General features: G+C 43.8%; 1 protein-coding gene across 1 annotated transcript in view; it reads right to left on the bottom strand.

Moving 5' to 3' along the window:
• Positions 1-20,281, bottom strand: part of ITGA9 (integrin subunit alpha 9) — a 325,611-nt gene that overhangs the window by 50,032 nt on the left and 255,298 nt on the right. The window contains exons 21-23 of the mRNA XM_063113934.1: positions 16,588-16,677; positions 13,970-14,078; positions 8,855-8,962 (exon numbers count right to left, since the gene is read on the bottom strand). Of these exons, the coding sequence (XP_062970004.1) occupies positions 8,855-8,962; positions 13,970-14,078; positions 16,588-16,677 (307 nt within the window). The remainder of the gene's footprint in view (positions 1-8,854; positions 8,963-13,969; positions 14,079-16,587; positions 16,678-20,281) is intronic.

Raw genomic sequence — 20,281 nt, 5'->3', positions numbered from 1 at the left:
TTCTTACCCCTCCCCTTGGGGGCAGTTGCTGTTACCTTTTTTTGTTTTAGTGACTTGCCTCGACTAACTCTGTGGAGTCTGCTCCCCCTGGAGTTTGCAACCTCTGATGTTTCTGGACAGGTTTTTTTTTATACTGTAGATGTGTCCTGGATAAAACATAGCTTAGTAATCAACCAGTGATTGTTCAGAGGTTGTACGTAAACATCTTGATCCAGTGAAGCTTCCACCCTTAGCCAATGTGACTATGTGTGGCTTGGGGAATGTTCTCCAAGGTCAGGCAGTTTACAAGTTCACCTTGGCTTTTACTTTCTGGACTCACAAGTCCTCACATTCAGTCTGTTGATTCTCTGGGATGTTTTAGGGAGATGATAACATTGTTTATAATAGGAGTATTTTGGTTCTTTACAATAAAGGTTATTCATTTCTTTTTATTGTTAAGACCTTCCAACACTACTAAACTAAAGAGACAATAGCAGGGACTCATACCTTGTTCCTCCCTTAGGTTGAAGTTTTCTTTAGGTTTCTGATAGAGAACCTCTGTCAAGTTGAGGAAGTTTCCTTCTATGCCTTCCTTACTGGGGAATTTTTTTTAAAAATCATAAAAAAATCATAAACTAAATGTTAAATTTAATTTCTGGTGTCTTAGAAGCCCTTATCAAGATTATCGTCTGAATATTTTTCTTTTAATCTTTTTAGTATTAATACTAATATAACGAATTATATTAATCAGTTTCCTCATGAAAAAGCAATCTAGCATTCCTGGATTACATCCTACTTTACTCAGAATACATTATTCTTCTAATAGCAATAAATTTGCAAACATTTATTTATTTCATGCCTGGCAGATGCAAAGATTTATTTAGAATTCTTATATCCGTTTTCGAAGTGAATTTGGCCTACAATTTCCTTTTTTTGGGTGAGTGTGCCTGAGATAGGAGGTACTCAGTCTCCAGGGGTTCGGGGTACAAGACAAACCTCTGGATTTCAAGCCACTCCCTAATGTCTCAAGTCCCTTTTCTAGGTGCCCCCCACTCCAGAGGAGAGTTACTGTTGCTTATTGAACCTACTTTTGGTACCAACACAGGGAGATTGAGACCACAGGCAGTGGATTTATGCAAATCTAGTGGCTGAGCATGCTCAGTGGAAAGGAGTTTTAAAACCCTAGTAGCCAAGCATGCTCAGTAAAGTGGAATTTGTCCTTTGAATGATCTTCCACTGGAAGCACTAAAGAACGCAGAATATCCTTGACTATATTGGGTGCATGTGATAGAATTTGACCAGTGAGCATGCCCTAAAAAGAGAACTGAGCATGTGTAAAACTGTTACATAACTAGGAACCCCTGCAGTTGAATATTCATTATACTGTATGAATATGTATTAGACAGTGAAACCATAAAAGAAGAATCCTGGCAGAGGGTGGGTGGGGCTGTTGCTCCCTCTCCTGGGGCCAGCCTGCACTTCACCTGAACTGTGTATGTCAAACTTGCCTTTGGCAGGCTGCTGTTCACCCTAGAGCCAGCCTGCACTTTGTGTGTGTATGTTTCTTACTTTTGTATTAAACTCGATTCAGGCCCTGCTCAGTCTCTGGAGCCAGGCCTTACTCTTTCTGAGAAATCTGTATCTCTTATTCGTTACATTAACTCTGTTCTCACTTTCTACTGTGACTCTGCTCTTTGAATTCTTTCCTGTGGCAGAGTGAAGAACCTGGTAAGAGGACAGGGTGGGTGGAGGCTGTCTATCAGGCCTCCCCAGACCCTCATCTCCAGTATCAGGCCCACTCTCCATTTCTGGTTACTGTACTAGGGATATGTTAGTCTCCTAGAATGAGTTGTTCATCTTCTACTCCCAAGAACAGCTTATGTAACAGGAATTATTCATAACTTGAAAGCTTGGTAGAACTTGCTGATACAGCTATCTGGGTCTGGTGCTTTTAAAGGTGTATGTCTTTGTCTACTTTTGTATTATTTTCTAAGGTAATTGGTCTAGGGTTTTTTTGTTTGTTACCTCATGCATATCTTACTAGGTTTTTATATTTGTGGGAATCAAATTATGAAAAGATCCTATAATTAAAAAATCTTTATATGAATATGGTTCTTTTTATCATTTCTAGTGGGGTTTTTTTTGGCATCATCATTCTTATTTACTTCCTGATTAATCTTGTTATATGTTTATTTTATTGGACAAAAACAAAACAGAAAAACAGCTTTTGGTTTTACTGATGTGAATACCTTTGTTGTTATTAACTTTTTCATTTCATGACTTCTGCTTTTTCCTTAATAATATCTTCATTTTACTTTCTTTTAGTTGAATTTATTTTATCGTCCACTGTCTAACTTTTATGTTGTCGGTTTAGTTCATTTATTTTCAGTCTTCCTGTTTTCCACATGGAAGCAGCAACATATCCCTCTGTGTAGGTTTTGTCTACATTCCATTGGTTTTGATATGAACAAGCCTCCATTGTCTTCCATTTCTAATTTGTTCATCTCTTCAACTTTCATTTCTTCTTTATCTAAATATTTAATTAAAATGGTCTTTAAAAATTCCATAGTAAATATGTTTTTGGTTGTTTGTTTGACTAACCTTTTGTTTTCAGATTCCAAGTTTATTGCACTGTGGTCAGAGAATATGGCTTGTATTACTTTGACCATTAAAGTTCCATTGAGATTTGTTTTGTGGTATAATACGTGAGTAATTTGTGAATGTTCACATATGTTTGAAAAGAATGTGCAGTCCCTTATTTTTGTCCTAGAAACTCTGCTAATTGCTCCATATACATTAGTTTCTTCAATTCTTACAATGTGAGCTGGGTACTACTATTAGCCTGTGTTACAGATGAGAAAAATGAGCGTGGGGAGTTAAGGTAATGAAACTAAGACATTCTGACTCCTGTCTTGGTGTCTCTCTATACATCTAAGAGATCACAATTGCTAGCTGCATTATTCAAATACTCATTATTTTATGCCTCCTTGTGGGATGATTTTGAGAGAAGTGTACGAGTATTAAATTTGCCTGCCGTGAGTGTGAATGTGTCAGTTTCTCCATATATTTCTACCACATATTGCTTTGAGTGTTTAGAGCTGCATTGTTACAGAAAAGTTCATTTATTTTACAAATTCTCAGTGGATTAAATCTTTAATCACTCTGAAATACATTCATTTGCCCTGTTTAACATTTGTGGGTTTTGGGGGGCTTTAATTATATTTTGTTTGCTGTTTGCATTGCTGCATTTGCTTTCTCTTAATTAGCCTTTGCCTTTTCTTTTGATGCCTTACATTCTGGGTAATTTTCAAGGTGTCTCTAAGTATGTTAGGCTTGGACTTAAAAACTCCAATCTGAGAGTGTCTGTTTTTTCTAAGCCATTTAACAGATTCACAGTTATTTGATTATTGGTATGTTTGGATTTATTCCTGCCATCTTATTTAATATATTTTTTTCCCTTCATGATGTCTTTTTATGGATTGTTTTGAATTTTTTTCTGTTTTAAATTCTTCTTCATTGGGTTGGATGTCCTACATTGTTCTGATTCTTCTAAGTTGTCCCTAAAATTTTTACATATTTAAATTTTATTTTACCAAAGCCTTGAACTAATTGGTACATAAACTCTTCCCCCAAACAGGACAAGAATCTTGGCTTGCTTTCATTTCCATCTCCCCTGTATTCTAACTCTTATATTGAAATCATCTGGGATTTTCATCCCAGGTTGTTATTAAAATATAAATAATAAGTTTAACTGACTTTTTTTCCTTGTGCATTACATTCTTGGAAAATCCCTTAAGTTTCTAACCCACTATTTTATTCTTTTTTATCCAGTCTACCACGCAGCTCATATGTTGAGGTTTTATTTGAATGATAAAAATTTTAAATTTATAACTCAGTTTACTCCATTTCATGGAAACACTGTCTTTTTGCATCACTCTGAAGACATCATGCCTGCTTATTCTAGAATCTTCTGTTTGCCTTGTTATTATGCCTGCTGGTATTGTTAGTTCTTCTTCTGATTTCAGTTGGCGCCTGTCTGTCCTGGTGTATATACTCCTCATCTGGTGGGTAATTCTTGGTGATCTGCTCATCATCTGTCTGCCCTGTTGACTGAGCCCGCCTCTGGTCACTGGGCAGTGCTCCCAGGAGGGTGTGGAATGCAGTGCTGTGGGAAGCACGTGAGCGCTGGAGGCAGAAAGACCTGGTTACAAATTCAGCTGTATTACTTATCAGATGTATGAAGTTGGGCAAGTTTTTGAGTCTTGGTTCTTCAACTCGGGATAATAAACTTACTTTATGGAGGTGTGGTGAGGATTCAATTTGACAGCACACAAAAAAGGCTCCTAGATCCTTGGGACAGCAATAAATGGTATTCTTTATTTTTTCTTTTGTCAGCAGAAATTTCTCCACTCTAGCTTTTGATTATATCTGATTGATTTGATGGCCCCAACACCACCCTTATTAGAAGCTTCCCCAGATCATCCTTGCAGAAACGCTTTGGTTTTCCATTTCTAAGTTTAAGCTTCTGTTGTGGTCAGTGATACATCAGTTGCGCCTTTTCTTCATGAGGATATAGGACAGCCTCATCACAAGCTAATTGAAGTTCCCACATCAACTGACTCATTTAGGCAGAAATTAGTAGACATGGGCAGCCCTGTCTGGTGTGCATGCATGGGGAGGCAGGGAATTTTATAATTTACTAAAATGTAAGTCCTGGCACCAACTTGGAATATTCTAATGGATATTGGTGTCCATATATTGATATCAATATCCTAATTGTGCCCTAAGGCAAAGTTACTGATGTATCTCCTTTGAAAATTATCCTTCATCCCCACCCTATTTTAGTTCTTGGAAATTGGGTCAGTTCTTTAGAATCACTGCCCAATAGCAAGGACAGAGATCCAGAGAGGTCAATATTTTCAGAGGGTTTTGTAGGAGGAAGAAAGAATATTATGACATTCATTTCATGCTTCTTCTAGATTAATATTAGAGTTCCCTGAAATGCCCAGTACTTTCACTTGGAATGAAATTCCTGCCCTTCACACCCTGCTAGTCATCACTCATGACTTTTTTTCCTTCTTGTACACACCCTGCTAGTCATCACTCATGACTTTTTTCCTTCTTGTACATTAACAAGAGCCAAACCCCAAAGCCTTCTCCTCCAGTGTTAGAAACCTGCTCACAGAGACAGCTTTTTAGCTTTATTAAGTAAAGCTTGGGGCCTGAGACAAATCAACATCTCTTCCCTTGAGCCTGCATACATCATGAGTGAAACTTAACTTTGGAGCAGACCTTCTCCCAAATCCAAATGGTCTTGCCTTCATGAGCCATTAGCCAGTGACAGATGCGTTATCTTGGCACTCTCTTAGACCTGTGCTCAGGGGCTCTGCAAAACGTTGCAGAAGAAAAGAACTGCAAAAAAGTGAAGTGGTTAAATTTTTCAGGCCAGTTCCAATCAAGCTGTGTGAGAGAAGATAGATCCTCACTTCAAACAGGAACCTTCTCTAAGGAGCAAATGGACATGTTTTGCTTCACGTGGGCTGTATGGCCCACAGAAGCCACTGCTCTCTGCAGCAGCCAGAGGTTTCATTTGCTGACAACGTCCATGACATGTGGTTAGACAGCCTCGGGTAGCAGGCGGCCTGGTCTTCCCCATTCTAAAGTCAGCAGTAAATGAAGGTGTAGGTCCACAGCACACATGCAATGCAGCCCAGAAGAGTGATTAATTCACCAAAGGTCACAGGAAATGACTGTGGTGTAGTACTCCCTGTCATACTGCCAAGATATCTACCTGCTATACACCCTGAAGGAACACTCACCATTGCCTATTTGCATAAGAGCTAGGCAGAGAGAGTGGAGAAGCATGCACAGCTCCAGCGCAGTAGACACCACCCCTGTTGTACTCCCACACATAGTGACGTTCCCCCATCTGGAGTGTTCTCCTGGTGAACTCCTACCCGTCCTCTAAGCCCTGACTCGAAGAGCCTGCTTTGTGAATGCTCCTCCCCAGGGTGGGCATTCTCCCTTTGTACTACCCTTGGACCTGGGCATGCTGCCATTACTGCATTTGTTTCACGGTATTGCAAATGCATTTTATATATCTGTCTCCTGTAAGACAGCAAATTTCTGGGGCAGATGGGTAACTTGTTCCTCTTTGCAGAGCCTGGCACATAATAGGTGCTTGCTCAGCCAGTGCCTGCAGAACAAATCAAGAACGATTTGTCATTGTCATGATGTTATTTTAGATGGATTAGAAAGGTCTGTCATTCTTCCTCTTTCTGACTCTATTATTTTCATCGTCATTCTAACTTGGCTTCCTGAGGGACACTCGGTCCACAGTGGCTTGTCTACATTTTCCCCTGTGCTGTGGGAAGTCAATGTGTCCCTACAGGGCTCCACACAACCTCAGTGGGTGGGAAGTGATGGAAATTGATAGTCTTGGGCCGAGCCCGTGGTGCACTCGGTAGAGTGCGGCGCTGGGAGCGTGGCGACGCTCCCGCCGCGGGTTCGGATCCTATATAGGAATGACTGGTGCACTCACTGGCTGAGTGCCGGTCACGAAAATGACAAAAAAAAAAAAAAAGAAAGAAAGAAATTGATAGTCTTTCTTCAGGCCACCACCATAGCTCTGTCTCTAAATAAAATGCAAGCAGAACGGAGGGGCTCAGGAACATTTGCTACAAGGAAAGAAGACATGAACCGAGGCTGAGAGTATGGAGTGGTCACACCTCATTAGGTTCCTCATAAAAGTCTCTCCTATATAAGCAGACGCACTCTCCACTCACAGACACCCAGACCTCAAGAAATCCTTTGGGCAAGCATGGAAGACTCTTTGGTGAAAACTAGAGGCAGGTGAGTCCTGCCCAGGGACCCCAGTGGCAGCCCGGGAGACTTCTAAATGAATTCTGAACCAACTGTCAGAAAATTGTGCCAGAGTCAGGCCATAGGTGGAGTGATGGCCCAGGGTGCACAGAGCCAGTAAGCCCACTTCTAGCATTGTATACGGTTGATAACCACAGGCAATATGGATATCAAGGGCCATCATCATAAGGGCAGCGTTAAAGGGAAAGAAATAACCTGAGGGCCACAGTGGGGTGTGGGGACAAATAACAGATGGGCCTTCCCTCCATGGGCCTGTAATCTGCCTCTGGACTTTAGTCGGCTTAACATGTCCAGCTGGTGTCCAGCTACTTGGTAGCCTGTTGGAGGCTGGGGAATGGTGGTGGCTGAGAGTGGGGACAGGGAGGGAATGCCACCAGGTCTTAAGGTCACCTCCTGGTGCAGTATGGAGAATGAGAGCTGGTTTCTCCTAATAGGAGTGAGCTGGACTTGCACCAAGCCACCCAAATCCCTGGAATCAAAGCTCTGCTCCATTCAAAGTCCTAGAAGGCCAAAGTGGAGAACGTTAACAGCTTTGAGTCACACCTGACCCAGTGAGCATTCTCAGGCTCTGGTGGACAAGGGAGGGGCAAGGCTGGGAACTTTGCTAAGCACAAGATGCCCTTGCTCAGCACCAGTGGGCTTTAAGGTGAAGGGTGTGCTGGCTGCAGGCCTCTGACACAAGCATCAGGGGACTGTTGTCTCATCACTCTTTCCTATCATGCATCCACGTTTATGTTTCCAGCCTCATCATCACTCTGGTCTCCAGTGATGACTGTTCATAAGAATACAGTGCTTAGCGAGATTTGTCAGCAAATTTGCTTTTCCATACCACGAAACTGCCCTAGGCCTTTGATCATAGGCTGGTCTACCCAACGGAAGGCTTGGCCACCCTTGAGAATTCTGCTAAAGACTTTGTGAAAATTCTAAGTAGGGTTTTGAAAATCTCAAGGGTTTGCTTCTGAGAATTCAAAGAACAAAATACAGCCAGCTCATACCACTTGGGTGTTTGAGGGTCCACTAAGCCAGACTAACAGTCAAGCAGTTCTGCAGATCTTCAGAAAAACCACTTCTAGTGCCTTCTATTCAAGCCAGCTATTTATAAATGTGCTCCAAAGTCCTTTATAGTGGCTTTTCCTTGGCCCGATGATCAATAAAGAGGAAAACGGATATGCATGGTTCTGAGGCACCTTTAGAATTTGAGTGACTTAAATTTCCTGTTTTGTTCAATAAATCATTTTGTCCATGGAGAAAAAAAAGTCTCTGCACAACACTGTAGATGTTCATGTGAACAACTCTTGGAGAGCACGCTCCATGAGGAGAACACCGCCAGACGTTGGAGGAAAGGTGGAGTGGTTAGTATGATTAATGATACTTAAGAGGGTAGACAGGTACACGCGTGGTTTGTTAACTTCACGCTCAGTTCAAACCACAGTACAATGTCGGTCCAGAGCACTGGAGGCTTTTCTTCTGCTGGTTTGGCAGGATGCACAGAAAAGGACACACCATGGAACATAAATGGAATACTGTAAGGAACGTAAACAACTGAGCAGGCAGCTCAGGAGGGGTGACCTGTTCCATATACACATTCACACAGCTCGGGTTTTCAGTCCATGCAACCCAAGAGGACAGCAGTGCCAGAAACTACTGTCACTGTCACACGACGCTTTCTGGGCCTCCACCCTGTGGGCAATTCTGGGCTCAGATGTGTCACTGTGGGCCTTGCTGCCCTGTCAGGAGACAGTCAGTCCCAGGAGCTGGGTTCATAACCAACCCTTCCCCATCTCTGAAGAGGTCTACTTACGGCGTTAGCCAAACAGTCTCAACATACACATTCAGGTATTGCAGGTTCCCTGGCTATCTTCAGATATATTTCCAAAGGGGAGAATGAGTTAAATTTTTGGGACCCTCAAGTGAACATGAGGCTGGGGTGAAATACAAAACTCAAATGAGCTAGCTAAAAGCTGAAAACAACAGTGAAAACAAATGAACTCACCACCATCTCCTGGACATGAAACATCTCTGCACCACCAGACAACAGTCGATTAGGGAAAGAGATGCTGACAGATGATCCAGGAAGGGTGCTTGGGCCAGTGTTATACACCTGTGGGTGCGAAACACACACAGCAAGTTTGGATGGAAAATAACAGATCTTCATTTCACGTCATGCAATATACACTCTAAGATTCTTTGGGATCATACACAGAAACTATAGGGTTTGGATTCAGGTCATGATTTGAAGTAAAATATTGAATGATGGAAAATTTCAACAAAACAAATCCTTCTAATATGGATTTTAAAATCCCAAACTTTCAAATTACCTTATTCCTTTTCAGCATTTTCTTGACTTCTTCCTACTAGAAATTATATTTCTTTTTACTTACCTAGAAATGTACTCATAGACTATTACACTTGGTGGAAACCCAGACATAATCTAGTCCAGTGGTTCTCAAACTTTCACGTAACATCAGAATTATCTGAGGGGCTTGTTAAAACACAGATTGGCATGGGGGAGGTGGGGGGGGGTCATGCCCAGAGTTTCTGAAGCAGTCTAGGGTGAGGCTAGAGGATTTGCATTTCTAACAAGTTCCCAGGAGAGTCTGATGCTGCTGGCCCAGGAACCACCCCCTGAGACCACTGATCTGGTTCAACTCCTTTCCTTTTACAGTTTGAGATAACTGAGACCTTCAAAGACCAAGTGGGTTTTCCCTAAACCAAGTGATCTCATTTTCAGAAAGGGCTATTTTTACTATACTATCCAGCTGATTCAGTATCTGGGCAATTAGCAGCTAATCACTTGCTAATATTATTTGATGACATCTATGCACCTATTTTATACCAGCATTTGGTATAAAACTTTGTCCCTCTTATCTTCCCTACCATACTCTCCATTTTCTGTCTCTGGAAGCCAAAATCATATCCCAAGAAACAAGGGAAATGATGGCAGCCACAAAGAGACCGATAAGAGTAAGGAGATAGAGCAAAGGCTGAATGTGAAACTCAAGGAAAAAAATGGAATATGAAGGAGAATAGAAAATATGGGTAGATTGATAGACACAAAATAGGTGAGTGGTTGTCTAGGGCTGGGGGGTAGGGAGAATAGAGAGTGTGATAATCAGAATAGCAGGCCCCCAAAGATGTCCACGTCCTAATCTGTGCAACCTGTGAGTGTTATGTTACATGGAAAGGGGGAGCTAAGGTTGCAGATGGAATTAAAGTTGCTAATCAGGTGACCTTAAATAAAGAGATTATCTTGGCTTATCCAGATTGGCACACTGTAATCACAAGGACTCTCATATAGGGAAGAGGGAGGCAGAAGAGTCAGAATCAGAGAGAGAACATGGGAAGAAAAATTTGACCAGCCACTGTTAGATGTGAAGATGGAAGGGAGCCATGAGCCAAAGAAGCCAGGCAGCCTCTAGAAGATGAAAGGGCAAGAAATGGATTCTCTCCTGGAGCCTCCAGGAAGGAACACAGCCCTGCCGACACTGATTTTAGCCCAGTGAGACCTACTTTGGATTTCTGTCCTCCAGAACAGTAAGATGATAAATACATGTTGTTTTAAGCCACTAATTTTGTGGTAATTTGTTACAGCAGCAACAGGAAATTAACATAGGCAGTGACTGCTAAATAGGTACAGGGTTTCTTTTTGGGGTGATGAAAACATTCTAAAATTAGATTATGATGATGGCTGCACAATTTTGTAGACATACTAAAAATCACTGAATTGTATATTTTAAACAAGTGAACTTTAAGGTAATAATATCTCAATCAAGATATTATTTTTTAAAAGATTAATTTTATTAGTCAATTAAAAATGAATTTTAAAAAATGAGTATTAAAAAAACAGAAGAATTTAAGAAAACAGGAGATGAGTAGGATGGAGGAAGACAATGCTTGGTGGCCTGGGGACTGGAGAGAGAATTCAAGGACTTGCATCTCTGAAGTCAAGGTCAGAGGGCAGCCCTCCCCCACCAAAATGGCCAGAAATCTAACTGGGTCTCCACACAAGACAAAACGTATGAGGTTCTAGCTCCAGTCAGCTCTTCCCTAGAAAAATGTGTCTTCCTTTTTTGGCAATAGCTGGTTTTTCTTCAAAGAATAAATAGATAAAAAAAACGATAGAGCAGATGAGCGGCTGTTGCCAACTCTTGATTCAAAAAGAATAAATTTCACTAAAAATAACAACCGTAAGACAAAAGTAAAGGAAGGAGTATCTAGCCACAATTGAAATAACTAATTTGAAGTGAAACACGAGAGCACAGAATTGAAAAGAAACCCCCTGACATGTCTGGGAAATCCCAATTAAAGCATGCAAGAGGATAAGCAAAGAAAATGATTCTGATTTACATTATTTCACTCATCAGAGCCAGGAGGATGGGAGAGCTTGTATTACCATATTTATTTTTAACAAATGTCTTAACATTGGATTTTCTGCAAATGTTCATGTGAAACATATACATCATTTTTCACTGTTGTTTTTCAGATGGGGAAACGCTTTCACTCTTGGGGCCAAGAAAAGCCTATCAATGGCCAACAAATTATTGTGTCTGTTGAAAAACTGTGATGAAATGTAGAAAGCAGGCCTGGGACTAGTATTTCTGCCTTTCTGCCATCTGCAATTGCATGGAGTCTTTAAACAATTATGTAGCTTGTTGAATAACAGATTTTAAAAGACATAAAACAACCCGTTCATATGGAAAGTCTTGTGTTGTTCTTCAGGAATGTTGTTGCTGGAATAAGGAAATATAGAAGAATTTCCCCCATATTCCTGACCCTCTCCGCCTCCCCAACTATCTCCACCTCCTGGTCATTATCTCCACCAACCTGGTCAGTGATCTTCCTGCAGGACAACCATAATAAGACAATTATACCAAAAAAATGAGTCATCAGAGAATTCTCAAGAAAGTGGTGGGCTTTGCTAACACAGAAGGATCTCTTTCTGATCAATGGCCCACGCTATCAATCTTCTAGACCCAGCTGACTCTCAGCCCCGGACTGAATGCTATGCACTTCCTCAGGCAGTGGATCAGAGAGAAGTTTATCCAAGGGCCATGCCAATCACTCATTCCCAAGGGCCCATTCTTTAGCCTGGGTCCTATTTCAGGTCAGATACAAAGAAAGATATTTGTCTGAATACTAAACTAGAAGCTCCCTGTAAAAATTCCTCCAGAGAAACAATTGGAAGGATAAACTGCATGCCCTCAGATCTTTTTTTTTTTTTTTTTTTTTAAGAGGGTGATAAGAATATTCAGTATCTTTTGTATAACTGCTATTCTTGCCTTCTTTCAACACCTAAACCCTCTTCATTACATGGTCTGTGTCATTTGAACCTTCGAAATAATTTTCTTGACTGTACCTTTTATTAAAAGACACCTCAAAAACTAAGAGTAGGAAAGAGTATAAACAACTAAAATAAAATAAATCCATCTGGTCTTTACCTGTTTTCCGTCCAATTACAAAAAGGAAAGGAGAAAAATAAACTAACTTGGAGAAGCAATTCAGAAACACAGAAGTGCTATTCAGAGCAATGGCTCTCTAGTCTCAAAAGCTCCAACCCCACCTTTCCTTTCCTCCCTTGTAAATCAAGGGCAGATGTGACAGCTGGGGCTTAGCTGGTCAGGAGGCGCATCCTCTCTGAGCTAGGGACATGTGTTATCCATCACGGTTTCCGAGATCTTGTGCCTGAGAGAACACTCTAGAGAGAGGAAGACCATTGTTTGTGAGAGCCCACAAATTTTTACTGCCTCGTTCTCTGGACCCTCACCCTGTCATTATTTGTCATTCCCCAAGTCCACTTTGGAGAGGCCACAGGGTAAGAAAATAATAATTATTTGGCCATAGCACTGAATGCCAGACCAGGATGCCATCGTCTCCATGGGGAAGGAAGAAGCAGGGAAGAGCTCTGGGAGCTGTGAGATGTGGACTTCGGTGCACCACGGGGCCACCCGGGCCCATCTCCCTCTCCTGCACATCATCCACAGCTGCTGGCAGGGCGCTGGGCCACATGAAGTCCAGTGAATGATGACCTTCCCTGGCCTCAGCCCCATCTCTCCTAGCTCCGGGACCTTTTGGGTCCTTTCTCACTTGGGAATTCCCTGTGTTTGTCAATTGAGAGAAATGGACTGGATGATACTGAGGTCCCTTTATCTTCACAAGCAAATATTCACATGTTGAACTGCACCGGCCCAAGAATTCACACTTTAAAGCAGGGGTCATCAACTATGGCCTGCAGGCCAAATTTGGTCCAATGACTGTTGTCATACAGCCTGCAAGCTAAGAATGTTTTCACATCTTTAAACAGTTGGGAGAAAAAAAAAATCAAAAGAAGAATAACATTTCATGACATGAAAATGATATGAATTGCAAATTTTAGTGTCCATAACTAATGTTTTGTTTATGTGTTGTCTGTAACTGCCTCTGCACTGCAGTAGCATAGTTGAATAGTTGCCAGAGACCGTATGGCCTACAAAGCCTAAAATACTCACTCTGTGGTCCCCAATTAAGAGAAGGGGAACAGTGTCCTTTAGGAGGTCCACAGTCCACACCAAGGGGCTCTGCTGGAAATGGTGCTTACGTGACTGGGTGAGCCAGCCTTGGCTCAGTGCTTGTGTCTTCCCATAGGGGTTTCCATGGGCTCACACGGCTCTGCTCTTGCAAAACTGCACTTCTGAAAGGCTGCTCCTCTCTGGGAGGAGTGGGCTCCTGGCTGAGTCAGCATTAAAGCCCCAGGAGGAAGGGGACACAGCAAAGCCTCTGAAGCACCCCTGCCCATAAGGTGGAGAATGACAGAGAACAGAAAGGAGTCCTCATGAGATCACTCGGGCTGGGACAATGGCTAAACCTCGGCCATCCCATGCCTTCTTAGGGAAAGCTGATGTTCACCGTGGTGCAGTTCTCCTTCTAAGTCCTGAAAAGCAGAGGACCCTGCACAGCAGAGTGCCAGACAGAGAAGGGATTAATTCTGTGTGTGGTTACAGATCACACACACCACACCAGCCAACCAGGCTGGGAAGGGTTCCTCCTGAAAATAGTCTGGCCTTTTAGTTGCCATTCAGGAGGAGACATCCCATGAGCCCTTCCGCGGGCCCCCAGTGACAAGGGTGGGTACCTGAAGGGTGACGTTGAGGGGCTGAAAATGACACTCCAGATCATCCAGCTGAATGAAGTTGGATGCATCCACAGACTCGCCATACACAAAGGAGGTTGGAGACATGACTCTGAAATAGGAAAGCATGAAATCTGTCATCCCACCCCACAGGCAAGCATCCACAGTCACTGCTGTCCTGAGAACCCAAACATCTGTATTTAATCTGTTGTCTTCACCAAATGCTTCCCCTCTGGAACTGTTACTTCTCTCTCCTATGAATGGACACGGCCAGACTATGCTTTCTAAACAGATATTTCTAAAACGTCTCCTCATCTTAAGTCACATTAGTAAGTTTTATCTACAAATACAGTTGGCCCTCCATATCCATGGCTTCAGCATCTGCTGGATTCAACTAACTGCAGATAGAAAATACTTGAAAAAAAATTGTATCTGTACTGAACACATATAGACTTTTTTCCTTTTCATTATTCCCTAAACAATACAGTATAACAACTATTTATACAGTGTTTACATTGTATTATAAATAATCTAGAGATGACTTAAGGTATATGGGAGGATGTGTGTAGGTTATATGCAAATACTAATGCCATTTTATATCAGGGACTTAAACTTTTCTAAATTTGGTATCCTTAGGGGAGTCCTAGAACCAATTCCCCATGGAAACCGAGGGATGACTATATGTAATGGAATTAAATTTCTAAAATGAGGAGGGAGACTATGGTAGCTTTTATTATTTAAAAACTGGATTGTAAAATTATACATTGTCCGTTTTGTCATTTGAAAAACATTTTGTGGATTGAGGAAAACGATGATAAGCTTTTAAAAAATAAATATAAAGAAAGTATAAATGTGGCATCCTAAACCCCATTATGTTTTAATTTAATTTAAATTTGTTGGACTACCAAGATTACTTGAGATTAGGCATTGGAAAGCTGAGTCAGTTCAATGACAGCATTTTCCCTCAGATTTCAAACAGTGGCTACAGAAGAGGTGGTTAAGAGTTCGATCTCAGTCCATAGCAATGCTTTCAACTTTGCTGGTAGGAACAAATCCCTGAGAAAAAACAAAGCTCAGACCGACACTCCCAGACAAATAATAGATCCTAGATGCTAGGAGCCACTCACTTACCTAAATGCTACAATGTAAGATTTGGGGGACCAAATCCAATGGACAGAAACTCACCTATTTTCAACTTAAGGGCATTATTTTAGTAATGTAGTGAGTTCCCAGCATTACTGACTGTCAAGAACTGGTTCATTTAAGCTCACCCTGTTTTATGCTCCTGGAAAGATCAGAGGTTGACTCGTTTGTTTAACCAATGGCATCATCAGGGGCTGTTAACACCTCACAGTGAGGTCCCCTACCATCTGACAACATGATCAAGTGTGCGTAGGGGGGTGTTTTCTCTTTCTCCCCAGAGATAGGATTTGGTTCTGAGTATATTCTCACTGCGCCTCTGAGACAAATAAATAAACTATACAGTTAAAAATAAAATAAACTATACGGTTAATATTTGCCATTGTGAACAGAGGTAAATATATGCTAATTTGCAAATATATTCCACCAGTGCCTCGTGTTTAAAAAACATGATGAAAAATGCCAAGAGCTCAGGAGCAGGGACGTCGGAGGCTCATTCCACTGGCTCCCAGCAGAGTGTGAGCTCTTGCAGGGACAGCTCCTCCTGCAGTGTATCAGCATTTCCACTTCCAGCCAAGGCCGGGACCCAGAAGTTCTTGAAAAGTGAAAAATGAGAAACTGTGAACCTCCAAAAAGTTCAGCTTGCATTTGGGTCAAGGGTTCGATGGGTCTTCGTTTGATCTAAACTAATTGTGCAAATCTTTTTTTCCACTATCAAAGAGGTACGTGCTCTGTTTTCTGAGTCTGGAAACAGGAACTGAGTTCTCATTTTTCTAGGGCCTGAGCTTTGGCTGAAAACTGAGCCGGGTTGTTTCAGGTCCCCACAGACCGCAGCCCACAGCTCTGCTTTCCAACAATGCCAGCAGCACTGAGTGGCCATAGACTTCACCTGGACAGATGGTGTGGCCATCGTGATGGTTCCCTGCCCATTCCAGACCCTCACAGACATCAGGCAGAGCCGCCTTTAGCTCTGCAGAGAGTCAGCAGAAACACACAAAGCCAGGGCTGACTGTGAAGCTAATTGGACAGGCGCTAATCAGAAAGGGAGCCCTCCCATGAGCCAGGGGTTGGGACACATCTGGCTGTAACCTCTGGTCCAGCAGCCTTTGGCTGAATTTTTAATCCCAGGAACCACCCTGCCTGCTACCATATGGTGTTCTGGAGGTGGGGACGGTGGTGGTGCTGGGATTATATGCATAAAAAGATATACAGAACGTTCAAAGAAATTGTGGGGCTTAAACTTGTCATCAAACATCTCATGTTACCTACCGGGTGTGTGGGTAGCTGGGCAGAGGAGAAAACAGGAGGGAGGAGAGAGGAAGTCACTGCAGTTAAGGCTTCATCCTGCTTTTCAAAACTGGGAGGAAGGGGAGGTGACAGGGCCACTGGCTCCCGGCTGCTACACATGCAAACTCAAGAGAAGCACAGTGTTCCACTGGAGGGCAACCCGAGCTGTGGCAACCTGGGACCAGGCTACTCACCCAGCGACAGATGTGTCCACTTCATGCATGAGTGGCACCATCAGCGTGAGGGTATTGTCGTGGAGGGATTCGGAGCGTTCCATGTTGCCACTGTGTGGGGAGAGAAGAATGAATAAACACCAGTGAAAACTAGCTACGGCAGGAGGCTTTCTCTGTTCCACATTACAGCAGCATCTCTACCTTCTCCAAGAGCAGACCGCACCTTATTTGCCCTCAGTTCCATTGTGGTAGAGTCCCCTGTACAGAGTCCCAGCGGCCACTCTATTGTCTTAGTTGTGTTCCACTCACAAAGATGTGAGGGCAAGTAGTTTATTTGGAAGGGGACCCCTGGACATAGCAGTAGGGAGTAGAGAAGGGAGAAGGGAAGGGAAAGAAGAGAATGAAGCCATGCTATCTAGGAGGTTCATGCTGCCGGCGAGCTGGGGCCCTGTCTCACTGGGGGACTCAGGAGGCAGTGGCGAGCACACACCCATCTTCCCAGTGGAGGGCATGGGAGCCGGGCCTTCATCCATGATCCCCGAGAGCCGCTGCTGCTGCTGGGGTGGCATAAATCCCCTGGCATCTGCCCTGTCACATATCGCAGCAGGGTGGCAGGTGCTGGGCTGGAAGCTGTGCAATGGGCATGTGGGAAAGGTGAGTGCTGAGAGGTTAGGTGTGGGGCCCACGGCATGTGCTACTTCTATCACACCTTGTCCACGAATAATGGACCAGTGAAGTGGGGGCGCTGAAGCCGGGAAGAGGGTTGCTGGACCTCAGCAGCTATTTTCCACCTGGAGGGGTCACCCATCATCCACGGACAGCCAAGCTCAGGAGAGAGGCCCTGGCCAACCCCATCACAATAAACATCCTGGAAGCTCTCATGATAGACTAGCTACAGCTGTCCACATGAGGCACTCCCCTCGGGGTGAGTGTGGGGATTCTCATGAGGTCATTCGGGAAAGCTGATGCTGGTGAGTGACCCCAGGGAGAGAGGGACTGCCCACGTGGGACAGGAGAGGAGCAGCTCAGATAGGTTAGGCAACTTGCCTGAAGCCCTCTGTAAACCACACAGAACTGATTCCAACCAGCTCATCTGGTCTCTAAACCAAGGCTCTTTCCACTGTGATTCCTGCTCCTGATTCCAGACTGGGGGGCTGGAGGGGGTGGGGAGAAGGAGAAGAACAAAAAGAAGAAGGGAGAAGGAGCAGGAGAAGGACAGAGAAGATCTGGTTTCCCTTTACTGTTCTACTAAGTTTCAAATGTGAATCGTGACCATTATTCTGGGGAAGCAACTGCCTTGGGAAAAGGCATGGCTGCTGAGTGCACATTGCTGAACCCGGCACTCACAGGTGGTTCCTCCACACAGTGAATGGGGGACCCAGCCGAAAGCCAAGGTGACCCTCCAGGGCTGGAACGTAAGAGTCCCCAGACCTGCCGAGGTTTGGGAGGGCTCATCCCGGCCATTCCCCAGCACCCCGCTTTGGAACATCAGCTCTGTGCCCTCCTTGGCCCTTCCCAGCCCTGCCCACTGCCTTCCTCTCCCACCCAGCAAGTGCTGAATGGCAACAGGACTTAAATAGCCCTCACATCCCCTCTCCTCCTCTCTCCTATTGTTCTGGAACAATGGTGCTCTGTGATGCTGACCTGCAGGGCCAGTCACTGCCCTGGCTCCTCATCTGTCTTCTGGTGCATGGGGTGACATCAGTCCCTCATGGGGCAGCCTTGGTTTGCAGGAGCAGCAGGATCAGGTGCCACACAGCCTAACTTCCTGGCCCTTCCTTTCCCAGGGGGTGATAAAAGCCTTGGGATCACTGCTATGGGCACACCAGCAGCGTCTCCCCTGTCAAGGGACACCACCACCCCTGCCATAGCATCCTGCCAGGTCTGAGTAATTGGTTCCTGATGAAAGAGCCACCCCTTGCTCTGTCATTTGTCCAGCCACCTGTGGCTGCTGGCAGCTCAGGCCCAACAGTCTCATCTGTCATCGGTGACTGCTCCAGAATGAGCTAAGTTGAAAAGTTGAGATAAAGAGGACAAACATCAAAAGGCTCCCAGTCCTATCGCCAGCCCACGTGCTGGGATGCTTTCCAGTGGTCTGCAAAGCCTGGCTGATGGCTGCTGAGCGGAGAGGTCTCAAGAAACTGTTTAGTCTCAACTTTATGTCCTCCTAAATCTACAAGTAGGCAAGAGACCTTCAAAGGGTGGTGACGGAAGAAAGGAACGACTGGTATCTTAACTGTGCCTTTCACGATAAGGAACTTTAAGAATCTTTCTATCACAGCAGGGAGTCAAGTGTTGTGCACTAAGACCAGATTTTCACCAAAGCTTCACATGCACCTGAAATACTCTGTTGTGTGTTTAAAAGGTATTATGACCTCCTTAACATTTGTGATTCAAGGAATAAGAAATTCTTAAATTATTTAAGTTACAAATACTAGGCCTCCCCTGATGCTATGTAGCAATATTAATATATATAAGGGGATGTTCTTGAATTTAGTAGGGTACTGGTAATTTCTTATGTGTCTAGCACTTAGCACTGCAGCTGGTAAACAGTAGGTATGTAACAGATGTTTACTGAGTGAAAATGTGCCCAACACAGAGTAAGGGACTGCAGACAGTGGTTCTTAGCCTTGGCTGCTCATTAGAATCATCTGATGAGCCTCTTCAAAAATCCCAATGCGCATGTCTCACCCCAGACAAATTAGAGCAGAATCTCTGGGCGGTGGACCAGGCATTGGTATTTTTTAAAGCTGCCCAAGTGATTCCAATATGCATCCAAGTCCAGAGCACCACTTGTCTGTGGACATATAATTCTAACAGATGAATTTCTCACAGTCGTGCCAGCAGCTCCCACCCTCTCTGTCCTCTCTGCTGTGCCCTGAATGAGGGTGGGAGGCATGCAGTTTCCTCTTTTGGACAAAGAAAATCTTCCATGTCATGTTCCCTCCCAGGAACATGGGCTGTCCAGGTGCTGAGGACTGAGGGAGCACACTGACGGATCCGCCCAACAGTGGTGAGTTTTCCGGGGATCCAAGTAATGGCAGGAGAATGGGAACTTCCATGTTTGAATGGGCATCTGCCTCCCCTCATTAAATCAACAGTCTCATGCTCTGTGGTCAAGCTGTCCCATTGTGTCACTTCCTTCTTGAAAAACCCTCAGTGGCCCCGCACTGCTGTCAGAATGTAGTTCAGGCTTTCTGAGGCTCCCTGTGCTCCCCACGGTCCAGCCCAGCTCTGTTTTCAGCGCCACCTTCCACTGATCCTATATGCTCCCCACCCTTCCTCTGAGACAGCTCATGTATCTGCAGTTCACTCCAGGGCCCGCCACCACACGGGGTAACAGAGTAGGTCGTGCATGGACATGCTCACTGCTCTGCCTATGTTGCTTCGGCTTGAAAACTGACTCTCCCGTTTAAATGCCACCTCCCCGGTGAAGCCCTTCTGGATTCTAACAATGGGAATGAAGTCTGCCCTCTCCATGCTTTGCACCTGCTTTTATTAGATCACAGTCATGTTTTATCTGAACATGAATTATGTGATCTTGAAAACAGTGTGAACAGAAAATAATCACCTCTTGTGGACCCGTGAAAAAGTGGCTAGAAATACACTATTGGGACAACTGGCATAATTGGAAAATAAGTGTAGGTTAGATAATAGAATTGTATCAATGTTAAATTTCCTGAACTTGCTAACTATACTATAGTTACCTAAGAGA

Source organism: Cynocephalus volans, chromosome 11 (assembly GCF_027409185.1).
Source record: "Cynocephalus volans isolate mCynVol1 chromosome 11, mCynVol1.pri, whole genome shotgun sequence".
NCBI classification, from domain to species: Eukaryota; Metazoa; Chordata; class Mammalia; order Dermoptera; family Cynocephalidae; genus Cynocephalus; species Cynocephalus volans.
The sequence above is the reverse complement of the archived record's forward strand: the minus strand, read 5'-3'. Positions and strand labels throughout refer to the sequence as shown.